This window comes from Carya illinoinensis, chromosome 8 (genome assembly GCF_018687715.1).
Source record: "Carya illinoinensis cultivar Pawnee chromosome 8, C.illinoinensisPawnee_v1, whole genome shotgun sequence".
Lineage (NCBI taxonomy): Eukaryota > Viridiplantae > Streptophyta > Magnoliopsida > Fagales > Juglandaceae > Carya > Carya illinoinensis.
Window position 1 is genome coordinate 20,922,044 of NC_056759.1, and position 27,524 is coordinate 20,949,567.

General features: G+C 36.8%; 1 protein-coding gene and 2 non-coding genes across 3 annotated transcripts in view; 2 read left to right on the forward strand and 1 right to left on the reverse strand.

Annotated features, from left to right (window-relative positions):
* Positions 1–5,564: 5,564 nt before the first annotated feature.
* Positions 5,565–5,672, reverse strand: LOC122274832. The gene has a single exon (XR_006228375.1). It is a non-coding gene; the product is annotated as a small nucleolar RNA R71 (small nucleolar RNA).
* Positions 5,673–7,170: 1,498 nt separating this feature from the next.
* The window catches only part of LOC122318232, a gene marked incomplete at both ends in the record, with an annotated part of 38,991 nt that continues 18,637 nt past the window's right edge, over positions 7,171–27,524 (forward strand). Inside the window, one exon of the mRNA XM_043135436.1 lies at positions 7,171–7,766. Coding sequence (XP_042991370.1) covers positions 7,171–7,766 — 596 coding nt within the window. The remainder of the gene's footprint in view (positions 7,767–27,524) is intronic.
* Positions 26,533–26,640, forward strand: LOC122274839. The gene has a single exon (XR_006228381.1). It is a non-coding gene; the product is annotated as a small nucleolar RNA R71 (small nucleolar RNA).

Here is a 27,524-nt window from a genome sequence, read left to right on the forward strand (position 1 = left end):
TGAAACTGAAAAGTGAGGTTACTCAAAAAAGAAAGAGTGAAAATGAGCATGATAAAAAAAGAAAGAGTGAAAAAGAGATTGAGCAAAAAAGAAAGAGTGAAAAGAAAAAGAGTCTGCTGAGAGAAAAGGAAAGACAAAAGTGAGTTTCTATGCAAGAAAGAGTGAGGTTAAGAGAGCTTTCTTAGCAGATCGCCCTATGATTTTTCTTGTCTATAAAGAGTCTTATCTTAATCTTGATGAAACTAACCAACCTCTTCCTAGTTTGGCTGTTTCTTTGTTGCAGGAGTTTGAGGATGTATTCCCAGAGGAAATGCCTAATGAGTTGCCACCCATTAGAGGCATTGAGCACCAGATTGATTTCATGCCCGAAGCTGCTATTCCAAACTAACCGGCTTATAGAAGTAATCCAGATGAGACAAAGGAGCTTCAAAGGCAAGTTGAGGATTTGATGAGCAAGGGGTACGTGAGGGAGAGCATGAGCCCATGTGCAGTACCAGTGCTTCTAGTGCCTAAGAAGGATGGGACGTGGTGGATGTGCATTGATTGCAGGGCGGTTAATAATATCATGGTAAAGTATCGCCATCCCATTCCTAGATTAGATGATATGCTCGATGAATTGCATGGCTCATGTATTTTTAGTAAAATTGATCTTAAAAGTGGGTACCATCAAATTAGAATGAAAGAGGGTGATGAATGGAAAACTGCTTTTAAGACTAAGTATGGGCTTTATGAATGGTTGGTTATGCCATTTGGACTTACAAATGCACCCAGTATTTCATGAGATTAATGAATCATGTCCTACATGCGTTTATAGGCAAGTTTGTGGTTGTGTACTTTGATGATATCCTAGTGTACAGCAAGGACTTAAATGAGCATATTGAGCATTTGAGATATGTGTTTAATGTGTTGAGATGTGAAAAGTTGTATGCTAATTTCAAGAAATGTACCTTTTATATGGAGGAAGTTGTTTTTCTTGGTTATGTTGTTAGTACAAAGGGTATTGAAGTGGATGAAGAGAAAGTCAAGGCCATTAAGGAGTGGCCAACACCAAAGAGCGTCACTGAGGTAAGAAGCTTTCATGGTTTAGCTAGCTTTTATCAGCGTTTCGTTAAAGATTTTAGCACGATTGCTACACCACTCACTGAAGTCATTAAAAAGAATGTTGGGTTTGATTGGGGGGCTAATCAAGAGAATGCACTTGCCACTATTAAAGAAAGGTTGTGCTCTGCACCCATGTTAGCATTACCAGATTTTAACAAAACTTTTGAGATTGAATGTGATGCCTCAGGAATAGGGATTGGAGCCGTTTTGATGTAGGATAGGCGGCCAATTGCCTTCTTCAGTGAGAAGCTAAGTGGGGCATCCCTAAAGTATCATACTTATGACAAAGAACTTTATGCTCTTGTTCGTGCATTAGAGACTTGGCAGCACTACTTGTGGCCTAGGGAATTTGTGATCCACACCGATCATGAATCGTTGAAGCATCTCAAGGGTCAAGGTAAGTTGAATAAGACGCATGCTAGATGGATGGAATACATTGAGACCTTTCCATATGTCATCCGTTACAAGCAAGGTAAGGAGAATATTGTTGTTGATGCTTTATCACGGAGGTATGTACTTCTTCCTTCTATGAGTGCTAAAATGTTTGGGTTTGAATATGTGAAAGATATGTATGCCGATGATGTTGACTTTTCTGATGTGTATATGGCATGTGATAAGGCGGCATTTGGTAAGTTTTACAAGCATGATGGTTACTTGTTTAAAGAAGATAAACTGTGTGTACCTAGTTGTTCTATGCGTGAGTTATTGGTGCGTGAGGCACATGACGGGGGATTAATGGGACACTTTGGTGTCAAGAAAACCTTAGACATATTGCATGAACATTTCTTTTGGCCTAAGATGAAAAGAGACATCAATCGCATTTGTAGCAGGTGCATCACATGTAGAAAGGCCAAATCTAAGGTTTTGCCACATGGGTTATATACACCCTTACCCGTTCCTAGTGAGCCACGGGTAGACATATCTATGGACTTTGTTTTGGGGTTGCCTAGGACAAAAAGGGGTAGAGATTCTATTTTTGTGGTTGTGGATAGATTTAGCAAGATGGCACATTTCATTCCATGCCATAAAATAGATGATGCCACAAGCATAACTAACTTGTTTTTCAAAGAGATAGTGCGACTCCATGGTGTGCCCAAGAGCATTGTTTCTGATAGGGATGTTAAATTTCTTAGCTACTTTTGGAAGTTGTTGTGGGGAAAATTAGGTACTAAACTCTTATTTTCGACTACTTGTCACCCACAGACTGATGGTTAGACTGAAGTAGTTAATAGAACTTTAACTCAGCTTTTACGCACTATTGTTCATAAGAATTTAAAGACTTGGGAGGATTGTTTGCCATTTATAGAGTTTGCATATAATAGGACCATGCATACTACTACTTCATACTCTCCTTTTGAAATTGTTTATGGTTTTAATCCACTTACTCCTTTAGATTTGATACCTTTGCCTATTGATGGCAGGAGTACCTTAGATGGACAAAAGAAGGCAGAGTTGGTGAAGTCACTTCATGAGAAGGTACGGCTTCAAATTGCCCAAAAAAATGAAAGGTTTGCTTCCCAAGCCAATAAAGGGCGACGACCTCACCCATTGGTTGTATACACCCTTACCCATTCCTAGTAAACCATTGGTAGACATATCTATGGACTTTGTTTTGGGGCTGCGTACAACTAAAAGGGGTAGAGATTCTATTTTTGTGATTTTGCATAGATTTAGCAAACTGTCACATTTCATTACATGCCATAAAATTGATGATACTACAAACATAGCTAACTTATTTTTTAGGGGGATAGTGTGACTTCATGGTGTACCTAGGAGTATTGTTATACTCAACTTTTATGCACTGTTCTTCATAAGAATTTAAAAACTTGGGAGGATTGTTTGCCATTTAAAGAGTTTGCATATAATAGGACCTTGCATACTACTACTTCATATTCTCCTTTCGAAGTTGTTTATGATTTTAATCCACTTACTCATTTAACTTTGATACTTTTATTTGTGGATGACAGAAGTAGCTTGGATGGACATTTCCAAATTCTTAATAAAATTAATGATATTTCATAACTAGTGGATCTTCCAGGTATGTATCATGTGTTTGCTATTTTCAATGTTACTGATCTTTTTGCCTTTGATCCAGGTGGAGATTCGAGGTCGAATCCTTTTGAGGAGAGGGGGAATGATGGGCCCCAAGGTGAACTAAGGATCAATTACAAGATTAAGAGCCATGAAGATCAAAGAAGCAATGCAAGGATTGATGCAATCCAATTGGGATAAAGCTAGCAAGAGCCAGAACCAGTTTTGATCCACTTGATCCAAGCTATGGAAGACATGACTTGGGCCTACTGTTAATGAAGGCCATGAACTTATTTATTTCATTAAAAGAGTTTATCTTATTAGTTTAGAATAAGTGGGCTTGAGGATGTTAGCCCACACATATGTTTTATTTCAAATGCAAGAAAGGTCTTGTATTTTGGCCAAATGATGAGTGTGCGAAAGTGCACTCTATATACCCTATTATTGGACTAAAATACTAAAATGTGAATAGAAATCATAGGAATTAATGTGTATTCTTAAATTGAATTTCTATTTACGTTGGGATACTCCTAAGCAGTTTTTTTATGTCTAATTTCAGAGTTTATAAAAGAGCAAGTCAAGCCCAGCCAAATTCAAAGGAGGACATTCATGGGGTTTGAGAGAAATTTGGAAGAAAAGAAAAAGAAAAAAATCACAAAATGAAACCACAAGAAGTCCAAGTCCGAAATTCGCTAGGAGACAATCTGGACATACTTTAGTCTTTTGACTATATCTTTTTACTCATATATCGAATTGATGCGATTCTTGATGCATTGGAAAGCTATCTTAAAGGGCTATAACTTTGCTCTAATAAGGATTTCCAAATTCGAACTCCTGAAGGCTGTACGTGGCTGCCAAGATAAGTCCTAAAATTTAGGCGATTTTTTTATGCGGAAATCAAGAGGACATTAGGGTTTCTTTCTTACCCTATATAAGCATATCATTAGCACGAAATGGAGGAGAGGAAGAGGCACAAGAGGCAGATCTGAAGAGAGGAGAAAATCACTTCCATGGCCACTGTTCGCTTCAGTTTTCTCTGGAGATTTTTGTTGTCCATTATATTTATGGGTAACTAAATTCTCAAGTAGGGTTAGGGATGAACTTGCACATTAGATGGTATTTCTAATTTATTCTTAATTCATGTATTTGATTTTCAATTATTAAAACTCTTTTGTTTTATCATTCTCAATTCATCATTGATGTTTTCTTCTCCGAATAATCATAGAATTTATTGTGTTTATGGATTCAGTCATGCTTTTTCTATTGAATGGATTAGTTCTTTGATTATGTTTGGATCAATTATTTATCTATATTGATTTAGTTTTTTGCCGCAATATCACTTCCTGAGTATATTGTCGTCATTGGATTTTATCAATAGGGGTAGTAATTCACGTTTTTTAAAAGTGGTGAATGTTTTTTTCAAAGGGTTACATTTGATTCAAGTCTGGTTTATAAATCTATACCTTCCGATTGGGAATTGCGGGAATTGAGTTCCTAATTGAGTTATCCAATGAATTAAGAATAATTAAAATACCAGATTTGTGCAAGAGATTCCCGACGCTCTACTGTTTGTTAAATTTGAGTACTTTTTCTGTTAATCACTTTGCTTCACTTGAATTTACATTTAAAATTAATCTTTGTTCTCTATTACTTATTTAATATTTTTTCTTTAGTTTCTTTGTTCCTCTTGCTATTCTTTTAATTTGTCTCCCTGTGGAATCGACACCCCAAAGCTGTGCTACAACTACCGCGTTATTCTTTGGGCGTAATCAAATTTTGGCGCCGTTGCCGGGGAGACGGTAGAAGAATTGTGAGATAGTTTTTCTTTTCAACAGTTTGTAAAGGCGGTAACTTCGTTCCCTATTTTAGCTTGCTGCATCTTTTTTTTATTTTCTTTTTCTTTTTGTAGTTTTTTTTTTAGTGTTGGGTTTTTCTCTACCTTGCATGCACAGGTATAGAGACGCCTTGGGTCGGTTTGCTCGTAGACCTGTGTTAGAGTCATAGTTTAATTTTTCTGATCATTTGTTTGATAATTCTTCTAATTTTGAGAAAATGAGTGAACATGAAGATCAACCCACTAGGACCCTTCAGGATTACCTTCACCCTACACGCACAGCCACACCATCATGCATCATGTTTCCAGCTAATATTCGCCAATTGGATTTTAAAACAGGGATGATACAGTTACTCCCTACTTTTCATGGCTTGGAAAATGAAAATCCATATGTGCACATTAGGGAGTTTGAGGAAGTAGTTGCGACTTTTCATAGTCAAAATGCAACTGATGACATTGTGAGACTTAAGTTCTTTCCTTTCTCTTTGAAGGATAGAGCTAAGAGTTGGCTATACTCTTTGAGACCACGATCTATTGGGTCATGGAATGAGATGACTTAGGTCTTTTTTAATAAGTACTTTCCCTAACATAAGACCAATGCTTTAAAAAGACAAATCTCCATCTTTGTACAAAAGGACAGTGAGACTTTGTATCAGTCTTGGGAGAGATTTAAGGAGCTATTGAGTATGTGTCCTCACCATGGGTATGAGAATTGGCGCTTAGTGAGCTATTTTTATGAGGGACTGATGAGTGTGTGAAAGTGCACTCTATATACCCTATTATTGGACTAAAATACTAAAATGTGAATAGAAATCATAGGAATTAATGTGTATTCTTAAATTGAATTTCTATTTACGTTGGGATACTCCTAAGCAGTTTTTTTTATGTCTAATTTCAGAGTTTATAAAAGAGCAAGTCAAGCCCAGCCAAATTCAAAGGAGGACATTCATGGGGTTTGAGAGCAATTTGGAAGAAAAGAAAAAGAAAAAAATCACAAAATGAAACCACAAGAAGTCCAAGTCCGAAATTCGCTAGGAGACAGTCTGGACATACTTTAGTCTTTTGACTGTATCTTTTTACTCATATATCGGATTGATGCGATTCTTGATGCATTGGAAATCTATCTTAAAGGACTATAACTTTGTCCGTAATAAGGATTTCCAAATTCGAACTCCTGAAGACTGTACGTGGCTACCAAGTTAAGTCTTAAAATTTAGGCGATTTTTTTATGCGAAAATCAAGAGGACATTAGGGTTTCTTTCTTACCCTATATAAGCATATCATTAGCATGAAATGGAGGGGAGGAAGAGGCACAAGAGGCAGATCTGAAGAGAGGAGAAAATCACTTCCATGGCCACCGTTCGCTTCAGTTTTCTCTGGAGATTTTTGTTGTCGATTATATTTATGGGTAACTAAATTCTCAAGTAGGGTTAGGGATGAACTTGCACATTAGATGGTATTTCTAATTTATTCTTAATTCATGTATTTGATTTTCAATTGCTAAAACTCTTTTGTTTTATCAGGGACTTACACCTAGAGAGCGTCAATTTGTGGAGATGATGTGTAATAGTGAGTTCTTACAGAAAGATCCTGATGAAGCCATAGAATACCTCAATGAGCTTGCTGAAAAAGCTCACACTTGGACATGACCTAGTGCTACTGAGAGCACAAATAGGTCACGACCTGCAGGAAACCTAAATGGTGGTGGAATTTACCATCTCAGGGAAGAAGATAACCTAAAAGCTAAGGTTGAGATGCTCACTAGAGAGCTAGAGGCGTTGAAGACTAAGGACTTAAAGCCAACACACGTGGCTAATCATGTAGAGTCTTTTGGACCATGCTTTGTGTGTGGTGGGGTAGATCACCTTGCTCAAGAGTCTCCCACATTGGCTGAGATGAGAGAAATATATGAGGAACAATGTAATGCCTGAGGTATGTACAAGAAGCCTTTTACACATTTCTCTGACACCTATAATCCGGGGTGGCGTAATCACCCCAATTTTAGCTGGAAGTCTGAAAACCAGCCACCTGCACAACCCCCTAGATCATATCCTACACCATATCATGCACCTTCATCTTCTAGGAGCCCCTTAGAAGATACTTTACATGCTTTTATTGAGGCACAAGGTAAGACTAACCAAAAGTTTGAATCTTTGATTACACAGGTTGTTGAAGAAAATAAGGAGATAAAAAGCCAAGTGTCCAAATTGATGAGCTCCTTGAGTATGAATGAGCAAGGTAAGTTTCCTTCTCAAGCTCAATCCGTACCCCATGGTCAACACATGGCACAAGAGAATTTGAAGGATGCGAATGCCATTGTGACACGAAGTGGTAAGTCATTACACATCCCAACAACGAACAAATCAGAGGATGTGGAAGAGGATCAAAGCAATAGTGGTGCCGAGCTGCCCAAAGAAGCCGAGGTAATAAAGAGCCCAGTTAATGTACCATTTCCTCAAGCTTTAAAACTGAATAAGCGAACTTTGGATCCTAACAATGAAATCTTGGAGAATCTCAAGCAGGTAAAAATTAACCTCCCTCTTTTGCATGTTATTAAACAAGTTCCTACTTACGCAAAAGTTCTTAAAGATTTGTGTACAGTCAAGAGGAAGCACCATGTTAAGAAGACAGCATTTCTGACAAAGCAAGTTAGTGCTCTAATTAAGCAGCGGATTCCTCCCAAGTACAAGGATCCTGGTTGCCCAACCATTGCATGCTGCATTGGAAATCATGAGTTTGGGCAAGCTTTGCTAGATTTAGGAGCTAGCGTCAATCTAATGCCATATTCTATTTATTTGCAGTTGGGGTTGGGAGAAATCAAACCAACCACTGTGGTATTACAATTGGATGACCGTTCAGTCAAAGTACTCCGGGGTGTGGTAGAGGATGTTCTAATTCAAATTGATAAATTTTATTATCCTGTTGATTTCCTAATCCTTGACACTAGCTCTGTTGTTGATACTACTTCTAAAATTCCTGTGATTTTAGGTAGGCCTTTCCTTGCCACTGCTAATGCTCTTATTAATTGCAGGAAGGGGCTCATGAAGCTTTCTTTTGGAAACATGACTCTTGAGGTGAATATCTTCCATATTGCAAGACAGCCAGAAGATGATGACGAGAGCCACCAGACATACATGATTGACTCACCCATAGAAAAGGGAGTTTCTATAGCTCATGATTTTGACCCCCTTGAGTATTTTCTTGTTAATTCTGAGTTTGATTCTATCAGTAATCCATCTGATGTAGTTGATATTTGTGCTATCTTTGATAGAACTCAGGATTATGGCACTCAGGCCTGGCAACCGAAGTTTGAGGAGTTGCCTGAGAGAGAGGAAAAGCAAATTCCTTCAAGTGTGGAGGCACCCAAAGTTGAACTGAAACCTCTGCCTAAGGGTTTAAAGTATGTTTTCCTTAGTCCAAGTGATACTTTTCCTGTTATTATCTCATCTGAATTGTCTGAGTCTCAAGGTGAGAAATTAATTCGGATCCTAAGTGAGCATAAGTCAGCCTTAGGTTGGAGCATTGCTGATATAAAAGGTGTTAGTCCCCTGGTCTGTTCTCATAAAATTAATTTGGAGGAAGGAACTAGCCCTCGTAGAGACCCCCAGCGTAGGCTTAATCCTACTATGAAAGAAGTGGTGAAAAATGAAGTGTTGAAACTATTAGATGCAGGAATCATATATCCTATTGCTGATAGTAAATGGGTAAGTCCTACACAGGTTGTTTCTAAGAAGTCAAGTGTTACTGTGGTGAAGAATGACCTGGGAGAGCTAGTCCCTACAAAACTTGTGACTGGGTGGCAGATGTGCATTGATTATAGAAAATTGAATGCTGCCACTCGGAAAGACCATTTTCCTCTCCCTTTTATTGATCAAATTCTTGAGCGTGTGGCTGGTCATCCTTTCTATTGTTTCTTGGATGGTTATTCTGGTTATTATCAAATTGAAATTGCATTGGAAGACCAGGATAAAACCACTTTCACTTGTCCTTTCGGTACTTATGCTTTTCATAGAATGCCATTTGGATTGTGTAATGCACCTGCTACTTTTCAACGTTGCATGATGAGCATTTTTAGTGACATGGTTGAAAATTGCATGGAAGTTTTTATGGATGACTTGACTGTTTTTGGATCTACTTTTGATGCATGCTTATTGAATTTAGAGAGGGTGTTGACTCGCTGTGAGGAGAAGGAATTGGTTTTGAATTGGGAAAAATGCCACTTTATGGTACCTTCAGGTATTGTGTTAGGGCATATTATTTCTTCTAGGGGGATAGAGGTAGATCAATCTAAGATTGAATTAATCTTTAAGTTGCCTACACCTAGGACAGTAAAGGACGTGAGATCCTTTCTTGGTCATGCGAGCTTTTATAGGAGATTCATACAGAATTTTTCCACCATATCTAGACCACTATGTGACCTCCTAGCTAAAGATGCCCCATTTGAGTGGACACAAGATTGTCAAGAGGCCTTTAAAATGCTAATTGGCAAGCTTACCTCAGCAACCATAATGCAGCCACCTGATTGGACTTTACCTTTTGAGATTATGTGTGATGCAAGTGATTTTGCTGTAGGTGCTGTACTTGGATAGCGAAGGGAGGGAAAGCCTTTTGTCATTTACTATGCTAGTAGAACTCTAAATAGTGCTCAGATGAATTACTCCACCACTGAAAAAGAGTTGCTAGATGTAGTGTTTGCATTGGATAAATTTTGTGCTTACGTGATTGGTTTTCCTATTATTATTTTTACGAATCATGCAGCCCTTAAGTACCTTCTTACAAAGAAGGATGCTAAGGCACGATTAATACGATGGATTTTACTTTTGCAGGAATTTGACATCACCATCAAAGACAAGAAAGGAGTGGAGAATGTAGTGGCTGACCATCTCTCGAGGCTCACATTTGAGGACACCTCTGACCACCTGCCAATTAGGGATGATTTTCCCAATGAGCATTTACTATCTATTACTTCTCTACCATGGTTTGCTCATATTGTGAATTATTTGGCTGCAGGTGAGATACTGGTGGATTGGAGTGCTCAGGACAAGAAGAAGTTCATAACTGAGGTACGTAATTTCTATTGGGATGATCCTTTTCTTTTCAAATACTGCCCTGACCAAATTTTAAGGCGTTGCATCCCTGATGAAGAGATTGCTAGCATCTTGGAATTTTGTCACTCTCAAGCTCGTGGGGGCCACTTTTCAATGAAGAAAACCGCTGCAAAAATTCTGCAGTGTGGATTTTATTGGCCCACCATATTTAAGGATGCAAACATCTATTGTCGCTCATGTGAAAAGTGTCAAAAGTTAGGAGTTATATCCCGTCGTAATATGATGCCCTTAAACCCAATTTTAGTGATTGAAATTTTTGATTGTTGGGGCATTGATTTTATGGGACCATTTCCTCCTTCTTTTGGATATCAATATATTATTGTGGCAGTAGATTATGTGTCAAAATGGGTAGAGGCAGCAGCTTGCAGGAGCAATGATAATAGGACGGTAATCAAATTTCTCAAAGAGAATGTGTTATCTCGATTTGGTACACCACGTGCTATCATTAGTGATCGGGGTACACATTTTTGCAACCGTTCTTTTGAGGCTTTGATGAAAAAATATGGGGTGGTACATAAGATCTCTACTGCCTACCACCCCCAGACAAGTGGACAGGTAGAACTTGCAAACAGGGAAATTAAGCAAATTTTAGAAAAAACGGTCAATCCAGATCGCAAAGATTGGTCTTTAAGACTAGTTGATGCGCTTTGGGCCTATCGTACAGCTTTCAAAACTCCCTTAGGTATGTCACCTTATAGGCTTGTTTTTGGGAAGCCTTGCCACTTACCTGTGGAGCTCGAGCATCGAGCTTATTAGGCCATCAAGCATTTCAATTTTGATATGGGAGAAGCAGGTAAGCTTAGAAAATTTCAGTTGACCGAGTTAGAGGAGTTGAGAAATGATGCTTATGAGAGCTCTAGAATATATAAGGCTAAAATGAAAGCGTTTCATTATAAAAATATTTTGAGAAAAATGTTTAAGCTTAATGATCGAGTGTTTTTATATGATTCTAGACTCCATAAGCACCCAGGAAAACTTCGGTCTAGGTGGACTGGCCCATTTTTAGTAAGGAATGTTTTTGTAAATGGGGCGGCAGAAATAGAAGATCCTAAGGATGGTCGGATCTTTAAAGTAAATGGTCAACGCCTTAAAATATTAATTGATAAGCAAGTTCCGGAAGTGGAAGACATTCCACTTGTAGATCCAGTCTATCAACTTTGACCACACCACCAAGGTATGTGTTTCTTTATTTATTTTGTTTTGTTTTGTTTTGTTTTTGTTTTTTCTTTTTATTTTCTTTCTTTTTCTTTTTGTTTGCTGTTGTTTTCTTTGTTTTTGATTGCAGGATAGTTTCATTTCGTCATTTCAGATTACCATCTTTGGTGTTTAGGGAGCTACCCACATCACTCATCAGGTGTATTCTACCATTTTCAGTTACACCCCATTCAATTTTGATTCTTAAACATTGAGGACAATGTTTCATTTAAGTTGGGGGGTGGTGGTGCAAATTCAGTTTTTAAAATGCTTGTTGGAACTCTATGGCATATTTTCATGTGTCAATTTTTTTTAATTTGCATCACATGTGCATCATTTTCACATGTGTACTCATTGTCATTCATAGCCATCTTCGTGAATTCACCAAACCCACCAGATCATTTTTTGCTGAAACATTCACAGAATCCTTAATGCACTTATCCAAGTTTTGTGGTAAGATGGTGGTTTGACACATGTAGCTAGAGAACTCTTTTGCTTAAGTTTTCATGTGATTTTGGAGAGGATTGAGAGCATACAAATGCAGTAAATTGTGATAAGCGTTCATTGATCTGTTGAATTGGGCACTTCTTTTGAGAATATCATTACATGGTTTGCAGTACAATGGTGGATATACTTGGGATATGACGAAGGTCAACTTAGGATTAACGTTTGAGCCTTTCAAGCTATCCTTTCCATCATAGACCCCTAGTAGCCAACTTTGAGCCAATAAAACACTTGTAGCTTTTTCTTTTCATATGCCCATATCATCCATGCCTCTCCACATTGGAGTATAACCTATACACAGATTTTCTTACCCTTTTTACTTCCAAGTGTATACTAGGTGTGGAATTTGTATTTTCTTTCTTTAATTTTATCATTTTCAATTAAAAAAAAAAGAGAAGAAGAAGACGACGGAAAAAAAGAGAAGAGTACAAGTTGCAAAGTGTTCAATTGAGTGAGCTCCAACAAAAAAAAAAAAAAAAAAAAAGAAGTTGGTATAGATGGAAAGAATACAAAAGTGGCATGTGTTTGTCCATCAAATTGTTGAAAAAAAAAAGGGAAGAAGAAGGAAAAGCATTATTATTTGATGATCTGAAAAGTTGGAGAGTATATTAAGTGAGAAGTGTGGTCTATTGAGATATTTAATAAAATTCCATTTGTATGTACTTGGAAGTTTTTGAATCCATTTCATCCTTTTTTTTCATATAACTCCAAAACCAAGCCACATTACAACCTTTTGTGTTGACCATTCTGATCCTAAATAAGCTGTTGAAAAGATTGATGGAAGTCTCATTTGTTAGTGTTCCTATCATAAGATCAATGTTTGCTTGTTGCTTGTACATAATTGCCTAATTTTCCATGAGAGTGTATATACACCCATTGTCAACTCCATAGAGAGAGCCTTTACACGAAACACTATTATACCCGTGAGTTATGCAGTTGAACCTTTTGCTTAAGATGTTCTTGATGTTGCATGTGTCAAGATTAGTGGTACGATGGTTATGGCTTGGAGAACACACACACACTCTGTGGATTGCTATAGGTGGATTGATCTTGATGGGTTATTGGATTCCTTAGATTGTTTTGGTATGTGAATCTGGAAAGTATGACTTGATGGCCTTTATGTGTGATTTTCTTTGGTCTCTTTCGTTGTTTTGACATGAAAATTGCTAGGGACTAGCAAGGAGTAAGTTGGGGGGTGTGATGAGTGTGCGAAAGGGCACTCTATATACCCTATATTGGACTAAAATACTAAAATGTGAATAAAAATCATAAGAATTAATGTGTATTCTTAAATTGAATTTCTATTTACGTTGGGATACTCCTAAGCAGTTTTTTTATGTCTAATTTCAGAGTTTATAAAAGAGCAAGTCAAGCCCAGCCAAATTCAAAGGAGGACATTCATGGGGTTTGAGAGCAATTTGGAAGATAAGAAAAAGAAAAAAAATCACAAAATGAAACTACAAGAAGTCCAAGTCCGAAATTTGCTAGGAGACAGTCTGGACATACTTTAGTCTTTTGACTGTATCCTTTTACTCACATATCTTATTGATGCGATTCTTGATGCATTGGAAAGCTATCTTAAAGGGCTATAACTTTGTCTCTAATAAGGATTTCCAAATTTGAACTCCTGAAGGCTGTACGTGGCTGACAAGATAAGTCCCAAAATTTAGGCCATTTTTTTATGCGGAAATCAAGAGGACATTAGGGTTTCTTTCTTACCCTATATAAGCATATCATTAGCATGAAATGGAGGGGAGGAAGAGGCACAAGAGGCAGATCTGAAGAGAGGAGAAAATCACTTCCATGGCCACCGTTCGCTTCAGTTTTCTCTGGAGATTTTTGTTGTTCATTATATTTATGGGTAACTAAATTCTCAAGTAGGGTTAGGGATGAACTTGCAAATTAGATGGTATTTCTAATTTATTCTTAATTCATGTATTTGATTTTCAATTACTAAAACTCTTTTGTTTTATCATTCTCAATTTATCGTTGATGTTTTCTTCTCCGAATAATCATAGAATTTATTGTGTTTATGGATTCAGTCATGCTTTTTCTATTGAATGGATTAGTTCTTTGATTATGTTTGGATCAATTATTTATCTATATTGATTTAGTTTTTTGCTGCAATATCGCTTCCTGAGTATATTGTCGTCATTGGATTTTATCAATAGGGGTAGTAATTCACGTTTTTTAAAAGTGGTGAATGTTTTTTTCAAAGGGTTACATTTGATTTAAGTCTAGTTTATAAATCTATACCTTCCGATTGGGAATTGCGGGAATTGAGTTCCTAATTGAGTTATCCAATGAATTAACAATAATTAAAATACCAGATTTGTGCAAGGGATTCCCGACGCTCTACTGTTTGTTAAATTTGAGTACTTTTTCTGTTAATCACTTTGCTTCACTTGAATTTACATTTAAAATTAATTTTTGTTCTCTATTACTTATTTAATATTTTTTTCTTTAGTTTCTTTGTTCCTCTTGCTATTCTTTTAATTTGTCTCCCTGTGGAATCGACACCCCAAAGCTGTGCTACAACTACCGCGTTATTCTTTGGGCGTAATCAGGCATATTTGGAAAGTTATAAATTAAAGTGAATTAAAGTGAACTAGGGTTTTAGAAGTACTGTAGCCTGAGCACTATTCACGCTACAGTACTGCGGCTCACTTAGGGTTTTGGAGATTGTTATTTAAACCACTTGTAGCCTCATTTAAGAAAAAAGACATTTTTTATTGAATTTTCATTGTGAGTGAGTTTTCTTCTCTTGTTCTTAATTGAACTCTTGAACTTATCAAAGGTAAATCACAACCTTTGTGGTGTTCCTCCTTATAATTTGGGTTCTTAAGACGGGATTTCATTGGGTCTAGATTTTAATATAATCTAGGTTCTTGAAACGAGATCTCAACAGGTCTAAATTCTCCATTCATAGACTTGAATTTGGCGTTCTTGGGTTTGTTTTTCCAATATTATTGTTGGGTCTCAAAGCGAGTCGATTGGGATTCACATCATTCTTCCTATTGAAGCCCTCACACAACATTCCATTGGTTTCCCTCGTGCCCAAGAAGTGCCACACGTGCCTAAGGTGCTTGATGAGTGTGCGAAAGTGCACTCTAAATGCCCTATTATTGGACTAAAATGCTAAAATGTGAATAGAAATCATAAGAATTAATGTGTATTCTTTAATTGAATTTCATTTACATTGGGATACTCCTAAACATTTTTTTTATGTTTAATTTCAAAGTTTATAAAAGAGCAAGTGAAGCTTAGTCAAATTCAAAGGAGGACGTTCATGGGGTTTAAGAGCAATTTGGAAGAAAAGAAAAAGAAAAAAAATCACAAAATGAAATCACAAGAAGTCCAAGTCCAAAATTCGCTAGGAGATAGTCTGGACATACTTTAGTCTTTTAACTGTATCTTTTTACTCACATATCAAATTGATGAAATCCTTGATGCATTGGAAAGCTATCTTAAAGGGCTATAACTTTGTCTCTAATAAGAATTTCCAAATTCGAACTCCTGAAGGCCGTACGTGGCTGCCAAGTTAAGTCTTGAAATTTAGACGATTTTTTTATGCGGAAATTAAGAGGACATTAGGGTTTCTTTCCTACCCTATATAAGTATATCATTAGCACGAAATGGAGGTGAAGAGGCACAAGAGGCAGATCTTGCACATTAGATGGTATTTATAATTTATTTTTAATTCATGTATTTGATTTTCAATTGCTAAAACTCTTTTGTTTTATCATTCTCAATTCACCATTGATGTTTTCTTCTCTGAATAATCATAGAATTTATTCTGTTTATAGATTCAGTCATGCTTATTCTATTGAATGGATTAGTTCTTTGATTATGTTTGGATCAATTATTTATCTATATTGATTTAGTTTTTTGCTGCAATATCACTCTCTGAGTATATTGTCGTCTTTGGATTTTCTCAATAGGGGTAGTAATTTACGTTTTTTAAAAGTGGTGAATGATTTTTTAAAGGGTTAAATTTGATTTAATTTTGGTTTATAAATCTATACCTTCCGATTGAGAATTTTGTAAATTGAGTTCCTAATTGAGTTATCCAATGAATTAAGAATAATTAAAATACTGGATTTGTGCAAGGGATTCCCAACACTCTACTGTTCGTTAAATTTGAGTACTTTTTCCGTTAATCACATTGCTTCACTTAAATTTACATTTAAAATTAATCTTTGTTCTCCATTACTTATTTAATATTTTTCTTTAGTTTCTTTGTTCCTCTTGCTTTTCTTTTAATTTGTCTCCCTGTGGAATCACCACCCCAAAGCTGTGCTACAACTACCGCATTATTCTTTGGGTGTAATCAGTGCTCATCTAGCCATTCTTATGATTCTAACTCGACTTAAGGGTATTAATCAACTTAAAGATGATTAGTCATCTCTAAACCCTGTTTTGAGCTTAATTTCCTTTTTAATTCTTCGTAGCCATTTCGATCAGGAGCTTAATCAACATTCGATGAATTGGCACACACTGTTCCATTAGTTTCCCTCAAGCCCAAGAAGTGCCACACGCGCCTAAGGTGCTCACCTAGCCATTGTTAAGTTTCTAACTTGACTTAATCGCATTAATCAACTTAAATATGATCGGTAAGCTCTAAACCATAATTCGAGCTTAATTTACCTTTAAATTCATTATTGCCTGTTTGATCTGCAGCTTTTTGATATTATTGTTGTTTTACATCATTCTTAGATTGATTTAGAAGATTAGCCTTGATCTATCACACGTCACTAGAACCAAAGCCATGTCAATTTTCAATTCACAACGAATCGGAAGCTAGCTACACCTTCACGTGCATTCGTACAATTCTGCCCTTAGCCTTGTCCTTTTTGACCTTTTCCTGAAGGGAAACTTCTTCATCTACACACCTCCCTAACCCTCGTAGTTCAGTTCTAGGTTTGGATGAATTGGCACCAAGAAATCCGTCTTTCACTTCATTCTTCCTATTGAAGCCCGCACACAACATTCCATCGGTTTCCCTCATGCCCAAGAAGTGCCTCACGCGCCTAAGGTGCTAATCTAGCCATTCTTATGATTCTAACTCTACTTAAGGGCATTAATCAACTTAAAGATGATTAGTCATCTCTAAACCATGTTTTGAACTCAATTTCCTTTTTAATTCTTTCTAGCCATTTCGATCAGGACCTTATTGCCATTAATCTTTTTTTTTCATCATTCTTAGATTGAATTAGAAGATTAATCCATATCCATCACATGTCAATTGATGTGAACCCCAATAGACTTGCTTTGAGACCCAACAACAATACTGGAAAAACAACCCCAAGAAAGCCAAACTCAGGTATATGGATGGAGAATCTAGACCCGATGAGAACTCGTTCAAAGAACTTAGATTATATCAAAATCTAGACCCATTGAAGAACCCGTCTCAAAGAACCTAGATTACAAAGGAAGAATACCACAAAGGTTTTGATTTACCCTTGATAAGTTCAGAAGTTCAAGAAGAACAAGAGGAGATAACTCAACTCTCAATGACAATTCCATATAGTCTGCCTCTCAAATGAGGTTACAAGTGGTTTAAATAGACAATCCTCAAAAACCCTAAGTAAACAATGTGTCGGGTACTGTAGCGTGAACAGTGTCATACGCCGCGCTACAGTTACTTCTGAAACCCTAGTAAGACATAAAATTATAACTTTCCAAATAAACCCTTGGCCAAAAATACAAGGCCTTCCCAAAAATAACCCTAGTCCATTAGAAATAAGACATACGTGGGCCAAGCATCCTCAAGCCCACTTCTTCTAAACTAATAATAAAATACCTTTAAACAAATTGAAAGCCTTAACAACAATAGGCCCAATCTCTAAGTCATGTCTTCCATAACTAGTATCAAGTGGATCAAAATTGGTTCTTTTTCCTTGAAGCCCATCTTGAGTGTTGGGCTCTTCCTAGCTTCATCCCAAGTGGATTGCACCAATCCTTGCATTGCTTCCTTGATCTTCTTGGCTCTTGATCTTGTACTTGGCCCATCTGGAATTTGCAAGGGATCTTTAAGGATAGCTCCACCTTGGTTCCCATCATTCCCCCCTCTCCTCAAAAGGATTCGACCTCGAATCTTCACCTACATCAAAAGGAGAAAGATCAGAAATATTGAAGGTAGCAGAAACATTATATTCACTTGGAAGATCCACTTTATATGCATTGTCATTAATTTTCTCAAGAATTTGAAAAGGTCCATCTCCTCGAGGATGCAACTTAGTCCGTCTATGGGCTGGGAATCTTTCTTTGCGCATGTGAACCCAAACCCAATCTCCTGGTTCAAAGATGACACGCCGTCACCCTTTATTGGCTTGGGAAGCAAACCTTTCATTTTTTTGGACAATTTGAAGCCGTACCCTCTCATGAAGTGACTTCACCAACTCTGTATTCTTTTGTCCATCTAAGCTACTCCTGCCATCAATAGGCAAAGGCATCAAATCTAAAGGAGTAAGTGGATTAAAACCATAAACAATTTCAAAAGGAGAGTATGAAGTAGTAGTATGCATGGTCCTATTATATGCAAACTCTATAAATGGCAAACAATCCTCCCAAGTCTTTAAATTCTTATGAACAACAGTGCATAAAAGCTGAGTTAAAGTCCTATTAACTACTTCAATCTGACCATCAGTCTGTGGGTGACAAGTAGTGGAAAATAAGAGTTTAGTACCTTTTTTTTTTTTTCAAATTTTTTTTCTTTTCTTTTCTTTTCCTTTCCTTTCTTTTCTTTTCTTTTCTTTTCTTTTCTCACCGATTCAATCACAAACAGCAATATTCAATTGTAACAATCAAACAATTGAATTCAAACACATAAAAAGTTGACAAGGAAATAGAAGAGAATCAATGAAACGACACTCCAAGGAATTGACAAACTTAAAGATGCAAGAAACTCCAGAAATTTCCAACCTCTATATGGTGTAAATTTTGGCAGCCCTCAAACAAGCAACTTAGCCAACCAATGTTGATAAACATGAAACCAAAATGATAGAGTAATCTGCCAGCCCTATGAAAAACGAATTTCTACACTTTTTTTTTTTTGGCAACCCTAGAACAATGAAACCCTAGAATTAAAGACGCAATAGATAAAAGATAGAATTACACCTGATTGGAAACCTTGCTCTGATTACCAAATGATGTGAACCCCAATCGACTTGCTTTGAGACCCAACAACAATACTGGAAAAACAACCCCAAGAATGCCAAACTCAGGTATATGGATGGAGAATCTAGACCCGATCAGAACTTGTTCAAAGAACCTAAATTATATTAAAATCTAGACCCGTTGAAGAACCCGTCTCAAGAACCTAGATTACAAAGGAGGAACGCCACAAAGGTTTTGATTTACCTTTGATAAGTTCAAAAGTTCAAGAAGAACAAGAGGAGATAACTCAACTCTCAATGACAATTCCATATAGTCTGCCTCTCAAATGAGGTTACAAGTGGTTTAAATAGACAATCCCCAAAAACCCTAAGTAAACAATGCATCGGGTACTATAGCGTGAACAATGCCATACGCTGCGCTACTGTAACCTCTGAAACCCTAGTGAGACATAAAATTATAACTTTCCAAATAAACCCTAGGCCAAAATACAAGGCCTTCCCAAAAATAACCCTAGTCTATTAGAAATAAGACATATGTGGGCCAAGCATCCTCAATCCCATTTCTTCTAAACTAATAATAAAATACCGTAAAACAAATTGAAAGCCTTAACAACAATAGGCCCAATCTTTAAGTCACGTCTTCTATAGCTTGTATCAAGTGGATCAAAATTGGTTCTTCTTCCTTCAAGCCCATCTTGAGTGTTGGCCTCTTCCTAGCTTCATCCCAAGTGGATTGCACCAATCTTTGCATTGCTTCCTTGATCTTCTTGGCTTTTAATCTTGTAATTGGCCCATCTGAATTTGCAAAGGATCTTTAAGGATAGCTCCACCTTGGCTCCCATCATCTTCCTATTGAAGTCTGCATATACCGTTCCATTACATTCTCTCAAGCCCAAGTAGTGCCACATGCCACTAAGGTGCTTATCTAAAGCCATTGTTAGGCTTCTGACTTGAGTTAAGGTCATTAATCAAGTTAAAGATTATTAGTCATCTCTAAACCATATTTTGAGCTAAATTTCATTTTTAAGGTATTCTAGCCCATTGGATCTGGATCTTTTTGATATTATTGTTGTTTTACATCATTTTTAGACAGATTTAGAAGATTAGCCTTGATCCATCACATGTCAATAGAACCAAAGCCATGTCAATTCCCAAGTCAATGCCAATCGGAATGCTGGTGCACCACCATGTACATTTTAGACCATTTTCTCAAGGGAAACTTCTTCATTTACACCTCTCATTGACCCTCCGAGTTCAGTTCTAGCTTTGGACGATATGATACCAAGAAATCCGTGTTTTACTTCATTATTCCTACTGAACTCCGCACACACCGTTCCATTAGTTTCCCTCAAGCCCAAGAAGTGCCACACGCGCCTAAGGTGCTCAACTAGCCATTGTTAAGTTTCTAACTTGACTTAAGTGCATTAATCAACTTAAATATGATTGGTAAGCTCTAAACCATATTTCGAGCTTAATTTCCCTTTAAATTCATTCTTGCCCGTTCGATCTACACCTTTTTTATATTATTGTTGTTTTACATCATTCTTAGATTGATTTAGAAGATTAGCCTTGATCTATCACACGCCACTAGAACCAAAGCCATGTCAATTTCCAATTTATAGTGAATCAGAAACTAGGTGCACCTTCACGTGCATTCGTACAATTCCGCGCTTAGCCTTGTCCTTTTTTACCTTTTCTTCAAGGGAAACTTCTCCATTTACACCCCTCCTTGAACCTCCGAGTTCAGTTCTAGCATTGGACGAATTGGCACCAAGAAATCCGTGTTTTACTTCATTCCTCCTATTGAACCCTGCACACACCGTTCCATTAGTTTCCCTCAAGCCCAAGAAAGGCCACACGCGCCTAAGGTGCTCATCTAGCCATTGTTAAGTTTCTAACTTGACTGAAGCGCATTAATCAACTTAAAAATGATAAGTAATCTCTAAACTATGTTTTGAGATTAATTTCCCTTTAAATTCATTCTTGCCTGTTCGATCTGCACCTTTTTGCTATTATTGTTGTTTTACATCATTCTTAGATTAATTTAGAAGATTAGCCATGATCTATCACACGTCACTAGAACCGAAGCCATTTCAATTTCCAATTCACAGCAAATCGGAAGATAGGTGCACCTTCACGTGCATTCGTACAATTCCACCCTTAGCCTTGTCCTTTTTGACATTTTCTCAAGGGAAACTTCTTCATCTCCACACCCCCCTGACCCTCGTAGTTCAGTTCTAGGTTAGGAAGAATTGGCACCAAGAAATCTGTCTTTCACTTCATTCTTCCTATTGAAGCCTGCACACAACATTCCATTCGTTCCCCACAAGCCAAAGAAGTGCCACACGCGTCTAAGGTGCTCATCTAGCCATTTTTATGATTCTAACCCGAATTAAGCGCATTAATCAACTTAAAGATGATTAGTCATCTCTAAACCCTGTTTTGAGCTTAATTTCCTTTTTAATTCTTTCTAGCCATTTCGATCAGGACCTTATTGCCATTAATATTTTTTTTTTCATCATTCTTAGATTGAATTAGAAGATTAGTCCATATCCATCACATGTCAATAGAAGGAAAGCCATGTCATTGCCCAAATCACAGCGAATCAGAACCTTGATACAAGTAGCGCCTTGCTACAAATCTGCCCCGAGCCGAGACCTTTTAGACCAATTTCTCAACGAAAAATTCCTCATTTACACTCTACTTGGACCATCCCGTTTAGTTCTAGCTTTGGACGAATTGGCTCCAAGAAACCCGTCTTTTATTTCATTCTTCCTATTGAAGTGTACATACACCATGTCATTGAATTCTCTCAAGCCCAAGTAGTGCCACATGCCACTAAGGTGCTTATCTGAAGCCATTGTTAGGCTTCTAACTTGAGTTAAGGTCATTAATCAAGTTAAAGATGATTAGTCATCTCTAAACCCTGTTTTGAGCTAAATTTCATTTTCAAGTATTCTAGCCCATTGGATCTGGACCTTTTTGATATTATTGTTGTTTTACATTATTCTTAGACTGATTTAGAAGATTAGCTTTGATCCATCCCATGTCAATAGAAACAAAGCCGTGTCAATTCCCAGGTCAACGGAAATTGGAATCTTGGTGAACCAGTATGTACATTTTAGACCATTTCTCAAGGGAAAATTCTTCATTTACACCCCTCCTTGACCCTCTGAGTTCAGTTCTAGCTTTGGACGAATTGGCACCAAGAAATCCGTGTTCTAATTTATTCTTCCAAAGAATAATATAGTAGTTGTAGCACAACTCTGGGGTATCGATTTCACAAGGAGACAAATTAAAAGAATAGCAAGAGGAATAAAAAAATAAAGAAAAATATTAAATAAGTAGTGGGGAACAAAGATTAATTTTAAATGTAAATTAAAGTGAAGCAAAGTGATTAACAGAAAAAGTACTCAAATTTGATGAACAGTAGAGCGTCGGGAGTCCCTTGCACAAATCCGGTATTTAAATTATTCTTAATTCATTGGATAATTCAATTAGGAACTCAATTTACGAAATTCCTAATTGGAAGATATAAATTTATATACCAAAATTAAATCAAATTTAACCCTTTGAAAAATCAATCACCACTTTTAAAATACGTAAATTACTACCCCTATTGAGAAAATCCAATGACGACAATATACTCAGGGAGCGATATTGCAGCAAAAAAACTAGATCAATATAGATAAATAATTGATCCAAACATAATCAAAGAACTAATCCATTGAATAGAAAAAGCATGACTGAATCTATAAACAGAATAAATTCTATGATTATTCGGAGAAGAAAACATCAACGATAAATTGAGAATGATAAAACAAAAGAACGAAAATCACACATAAAGGCCATCAAATCACACTTTCCAGATTCACATATCAAAACAATCTAAGGAATCTAATAACCCATCAAGATCAATCCACCTATAGCAATCCACAGAGTGTGTGTGTGTTCGCCAAGCCATAACCATCGTACCACTAACCTTGACACATGCAACATCAAGAACATCTTAAGCAAAATGTTTAATTCCATAACTCACGGGTATAATAGTGTTTCGTGTAAAGGCTTTCTCTATGGAGTTGACAATGGGTGTATACACACTCTCATGGAAAATTAGGCAATTATGTACAAGCAACAAGCAAACATTGATCTTATGATAGGAACACTAACAAATGAGAATTCCATCAATCTTTCCAACAGCTTACTTAGGATCAGAATGGTCAACAAAAAAGGTTATAATGTGGCTTGGTTTTGGGGTTATATAAAAAAAAAAAAAGGATGAAAGGGATTAAAAAACTTCCAAGTATATACAAAGGGAGTTTTATTAAATATCTCAATAGACCACACTTCTCACTTGATATACTCTCCAACTTTTCAGATCATCAAATAATAATGCTTTTCCTTCTTCTTCCTCTTTTTTTTTTCAACAATTTGATGGACAAACACAGGCCACTTTAGTATTCTTTCCATCTCTACCAAACTTTTTTTTTTTGGGGCTCACTCAATTAAACACTTTGCAACTTGTACTCTTCTCTTTTTTCTGTCGTCTTCTTCTTCTTCTTAATTGAAAATGATAAAATTAAAGAAAGAAAATACAAATTCCACACCTAGTATACGTTTGGAAGTAAAAAGGGTAAGAAAATCTGTGTATAGGTTATACTCCAATGTGGAGAGGCATGGATGATATGGGCATATGAAAAGAAAAAGCTACAAGTGTTTATTGGCTCAAAGTTGGCTACTAGGGGTCTATGATGGAAATGATAGCTTGAAAGGCTCAAACGTTAATCCTAAGTTGACCTTCGTCATATCCCAAGTATATCCACCATTGTACCGCAAACCATGTAATGATATTCTCAAAAGAAATGCCCAATTCAATAGATCAATGAACGCTTATCACAATTTACTGCATTTGTATGCTCTCAATCCTCTCCAAACTCACATGAATACTTAAGCAAAAGAGTTCTCTAGCTACATGTGTCAAACCACCATCTTACCACAAAACTTGGATTAGTGCATTAAGGGTTCTATGAATGCTTTAGCAAAAATGATTATGGTGGGTTTGGTGAATTCACGAAGATGGCTATGAATGAGAATGAGTACACATGTGAAAATGATGCACGCGTGATGTAAATTAAAAAAAAATATTGACATATGAAAATATGCCACAGAGTTCCAACAAGCATTTTACATACTGAATTTGCACCACCACCCCCTAACTTAAATGAAACATTGTCCTTAATGTTTAAAAATCAAAATTAAATGGAGAGTAACTAAAAATGGTATAATACACCTGATGAGTGACGATAGTAGCTCGCTAAGCATCAAAGATGGTAACATGAAATGATGAAATGAAATTATCCTACAATCAAAAACAAAGAAAACAACAGCAAACAAAAAAGAAAAGAAAAAAACTAAGAGAAAACCAAAATAAAACAAAGCAAAACAAAATAAATAAAGAACAACATACCTGGATAGATCCACAAGTGGAATGTCTTCCACTTCTGGAACTTGCCTATCAATTAATACTTTAAGGCGTTGACCATTTACTTTAAAGATACGATCTTCTATTTCTACCCCCCATTTACAAAAACATTCTTCACTACAAAGGGGTCAGTCCACCTAAACCGAATTTTTCCTTGGTGCTTGTGAAATCCAAAATCATATAAGTATATTTGGTCATTACGTTTAAACCTCTTCCTAAGAATATTTTTGTCATGAAACGTTTTCATTTTAACCTTATAGACTTTAGACTTAGACAAAGGTTTCAATTTAACTCTTGGTGCTTTCATACTTACAGGAATCTGTTTTTCACATTTTTTAGGCAACTCCTTAAATTTCTGTTGCCAAATCTGTGTGCCATAATCCTGAGTTTCATAAAAAACAGCACAAATATCAATAACATCAGATGAATCATTAACAGATGTATAAAACTCAGAATTCACAAGGGAATATTCAAGGGGATCAAAATCATGAGTTGTGTGAACTCCCTTGTCTATGAGTGTGTCAATCATGTACGTTTGGTGGCACTCGTCATCTGTTGGTTGTTTCTCAATATGGAAAATGTTGACCTCCATGGTCATGTTTCCAAAAGATAGCTTCATCAACCCATTCCTGCAATTTATAAGTGCATTAGCCGTAGCAAGGAAATGTCTACCTAATATGAGAGGAACCTTAGAGTTAGACTCAACAACTGATTGAGTGTCCAAAATTAAGAAATCAACAGGATAATAAAACTTGTCAATTTGGATCAAAACATCCTCAACTATCCCTCTCGGTTTCTTAACTGAACGATCAGCCAACTGAAGCACAACAGAAGTAGGCTTAATTTCACCCAAACCAAGCTGCAAATAAATGGAATAAGGCATCAAATTAACACTAGCTCCTAGATCTAGCAAGGCTTGCCCAAACTCATGATTCCCAATATTACATGCAATGGTTGGACAACCGGGATCCTTATACTTAGGAGGAATTCGCTGTTCAATTAGAGCACTAACTTGCTCTATCAGAAATGTTGTCTTCTTAACATGGTGCTTCCTCTTAACTGTACACAAATCTTTAAAAACTTTTGCATAAGTGGGAACTTGTTTAATAACATGCAAAAGAGGAAGGTTAATCTTTACCTGCCTGAGGTTCTCCAAAATTTCATTACTAGGATTCAAAGTTTGCATACCAGATTTTAAAGCTTGAGGAAATGGTACCTTAACCGGACTCTTGATTACCTCGGCATCCTTGGGGAACTTGGTACTATCATTGCTTTGTTCCTCTTCAACATCCTCTTGCTTATCAGTTGTCGGGATGTGTAAGGACTTACCACTTCTTGTCATAATTGCATTGACTTCTTTTAAATTTTTTTGTGCCACATGTTGACCTTGAGGTGCGGATTGAGGTTAAGAAGGAAACTTGCCACGCTCATTCATACTCAAGGAGCTCATTATCTTGGATATATGACTCTTTATCTCTTTGTTTTCTTCAACAACCTGCATAATCAAAGATTCAAACTTTTGATTAGTTTTACTCTGTGCCTCAATAAAAGCATGCAAAGTGCCTTCTAAAGGACTCCTAGAAGATGAGGTGCATGATATGGTGCAGGATATGATCTAGGGGGTTGTGCAGGCGGCTGTTTTTCAGATTTCCAACTAAAATTGGGGTGATTACGCCACCCAGAATTGTAGGTATCAGAGAAAGGTGCAACAAGCTTCATGTACATACCTAAGGCATTACATACATCCCTCTCATTTCAGCAAATGTGAGACACTCTTTGGCAAGATGATCTACTCCGCCACACACAAAACATGGTCCAAAAGACTCTGCATGATTAGCCACGCGTGTTGGCTTTAAGTCCTTAGTCTTCAACACCTCTAGTTCCCTAGTGAGCATCTTAACCTTAGCCTTTAGGTTATCCTCTTCCCTGAGATAATAAATTCCACCACCATTTAGGTTTCCTGCAGGTCGTGACCTATTTGTGCTCTCAGTAGCACTAGGTCCAATCCAAGTGTGAGCTTTTTCAGCAAGCTCATTGAGGTATTTTATGGGCTCATCAGGATCTTTTTGTAAGAACTCACCATTATACATCATCTCCACAAATTGACGCTCTCTAGGTATAAGTCCCTCATAAAAATAGCTCACTAAGAGCCAATTCTCATACCCATGGTGAGGACACATACTCAATAGCTCCTTAAATCTCTCCCAAGACTGATACAAAGTCTCACTGTCCTTTTGTACAAAGGTGGAGATTTGCCTTTTTAAAGTATTGGTCTTATGTTGGGAAAATTATTTATTAGAGAAGATATGAGTCATCTCATTCCATGACCCAATAGATCGTGGTCCCAATGAGTATAGCCAACTCTTAGCTCTATCCTTCAAAGAGAAAGGAAAGAACTTAAGTCTCACAATGTCATTAGTTGCATTTTGACTATGAAAAGTTGCAACTACTTCCTCAAACTCCCTAATGTGCGCATATGGATGTTCATTTTCCAAGCCATGAAAAGTAGGGAGTAACTGTATCATCCCTATTTTAAAATCCAATTGGTAAATATTAGCTGGAAATATGATGCATAATGGTGTGGCTATGCGTGTAGGGTGGAGGTAATCCCGAAGGATCCTAGTGGGTTGATCTTCGTGTTCACTCATTTTCTCAGAATTAGAAAAATTATCAAACAAATGATCAGAAAAATTAAACTCTGACTCTAATACAGGTCTACAAGCAAACCGATCCAAGGCGTCTCTATACCTGTGCATGCAAGGTAGAGAAAAACGCAACACTAACAAAACCTACAAAAAGAAATAGAAAATATAATAAAGATGCAGCAAACTAAAAAAGGGAACGAAGTTACCGCCTTTACAAGCTGTTAAAAAGAAAAATTATCTCACAATTCTTCTACCGTCTCCCAGGCAACGGCGCCGAAATTTGATTACGCCCAAAAAATAACGCAGTAGTAGTAGCACAACTTTGGGGTGTCGATTCCACAGGGAGACAAATTAAAAGAATAGCAAGAAGAACAAAGAAACTAAAGAAAAATATTAAATAAGTAATGGAGAATAAAGATTAATTTAAAATGTAAATTAAAGTGAAGCAAAGTGATTAACAGAAAAAGTACTCAAATTTGACGAATAGTAAAGCGTCGGGAGTCCCTT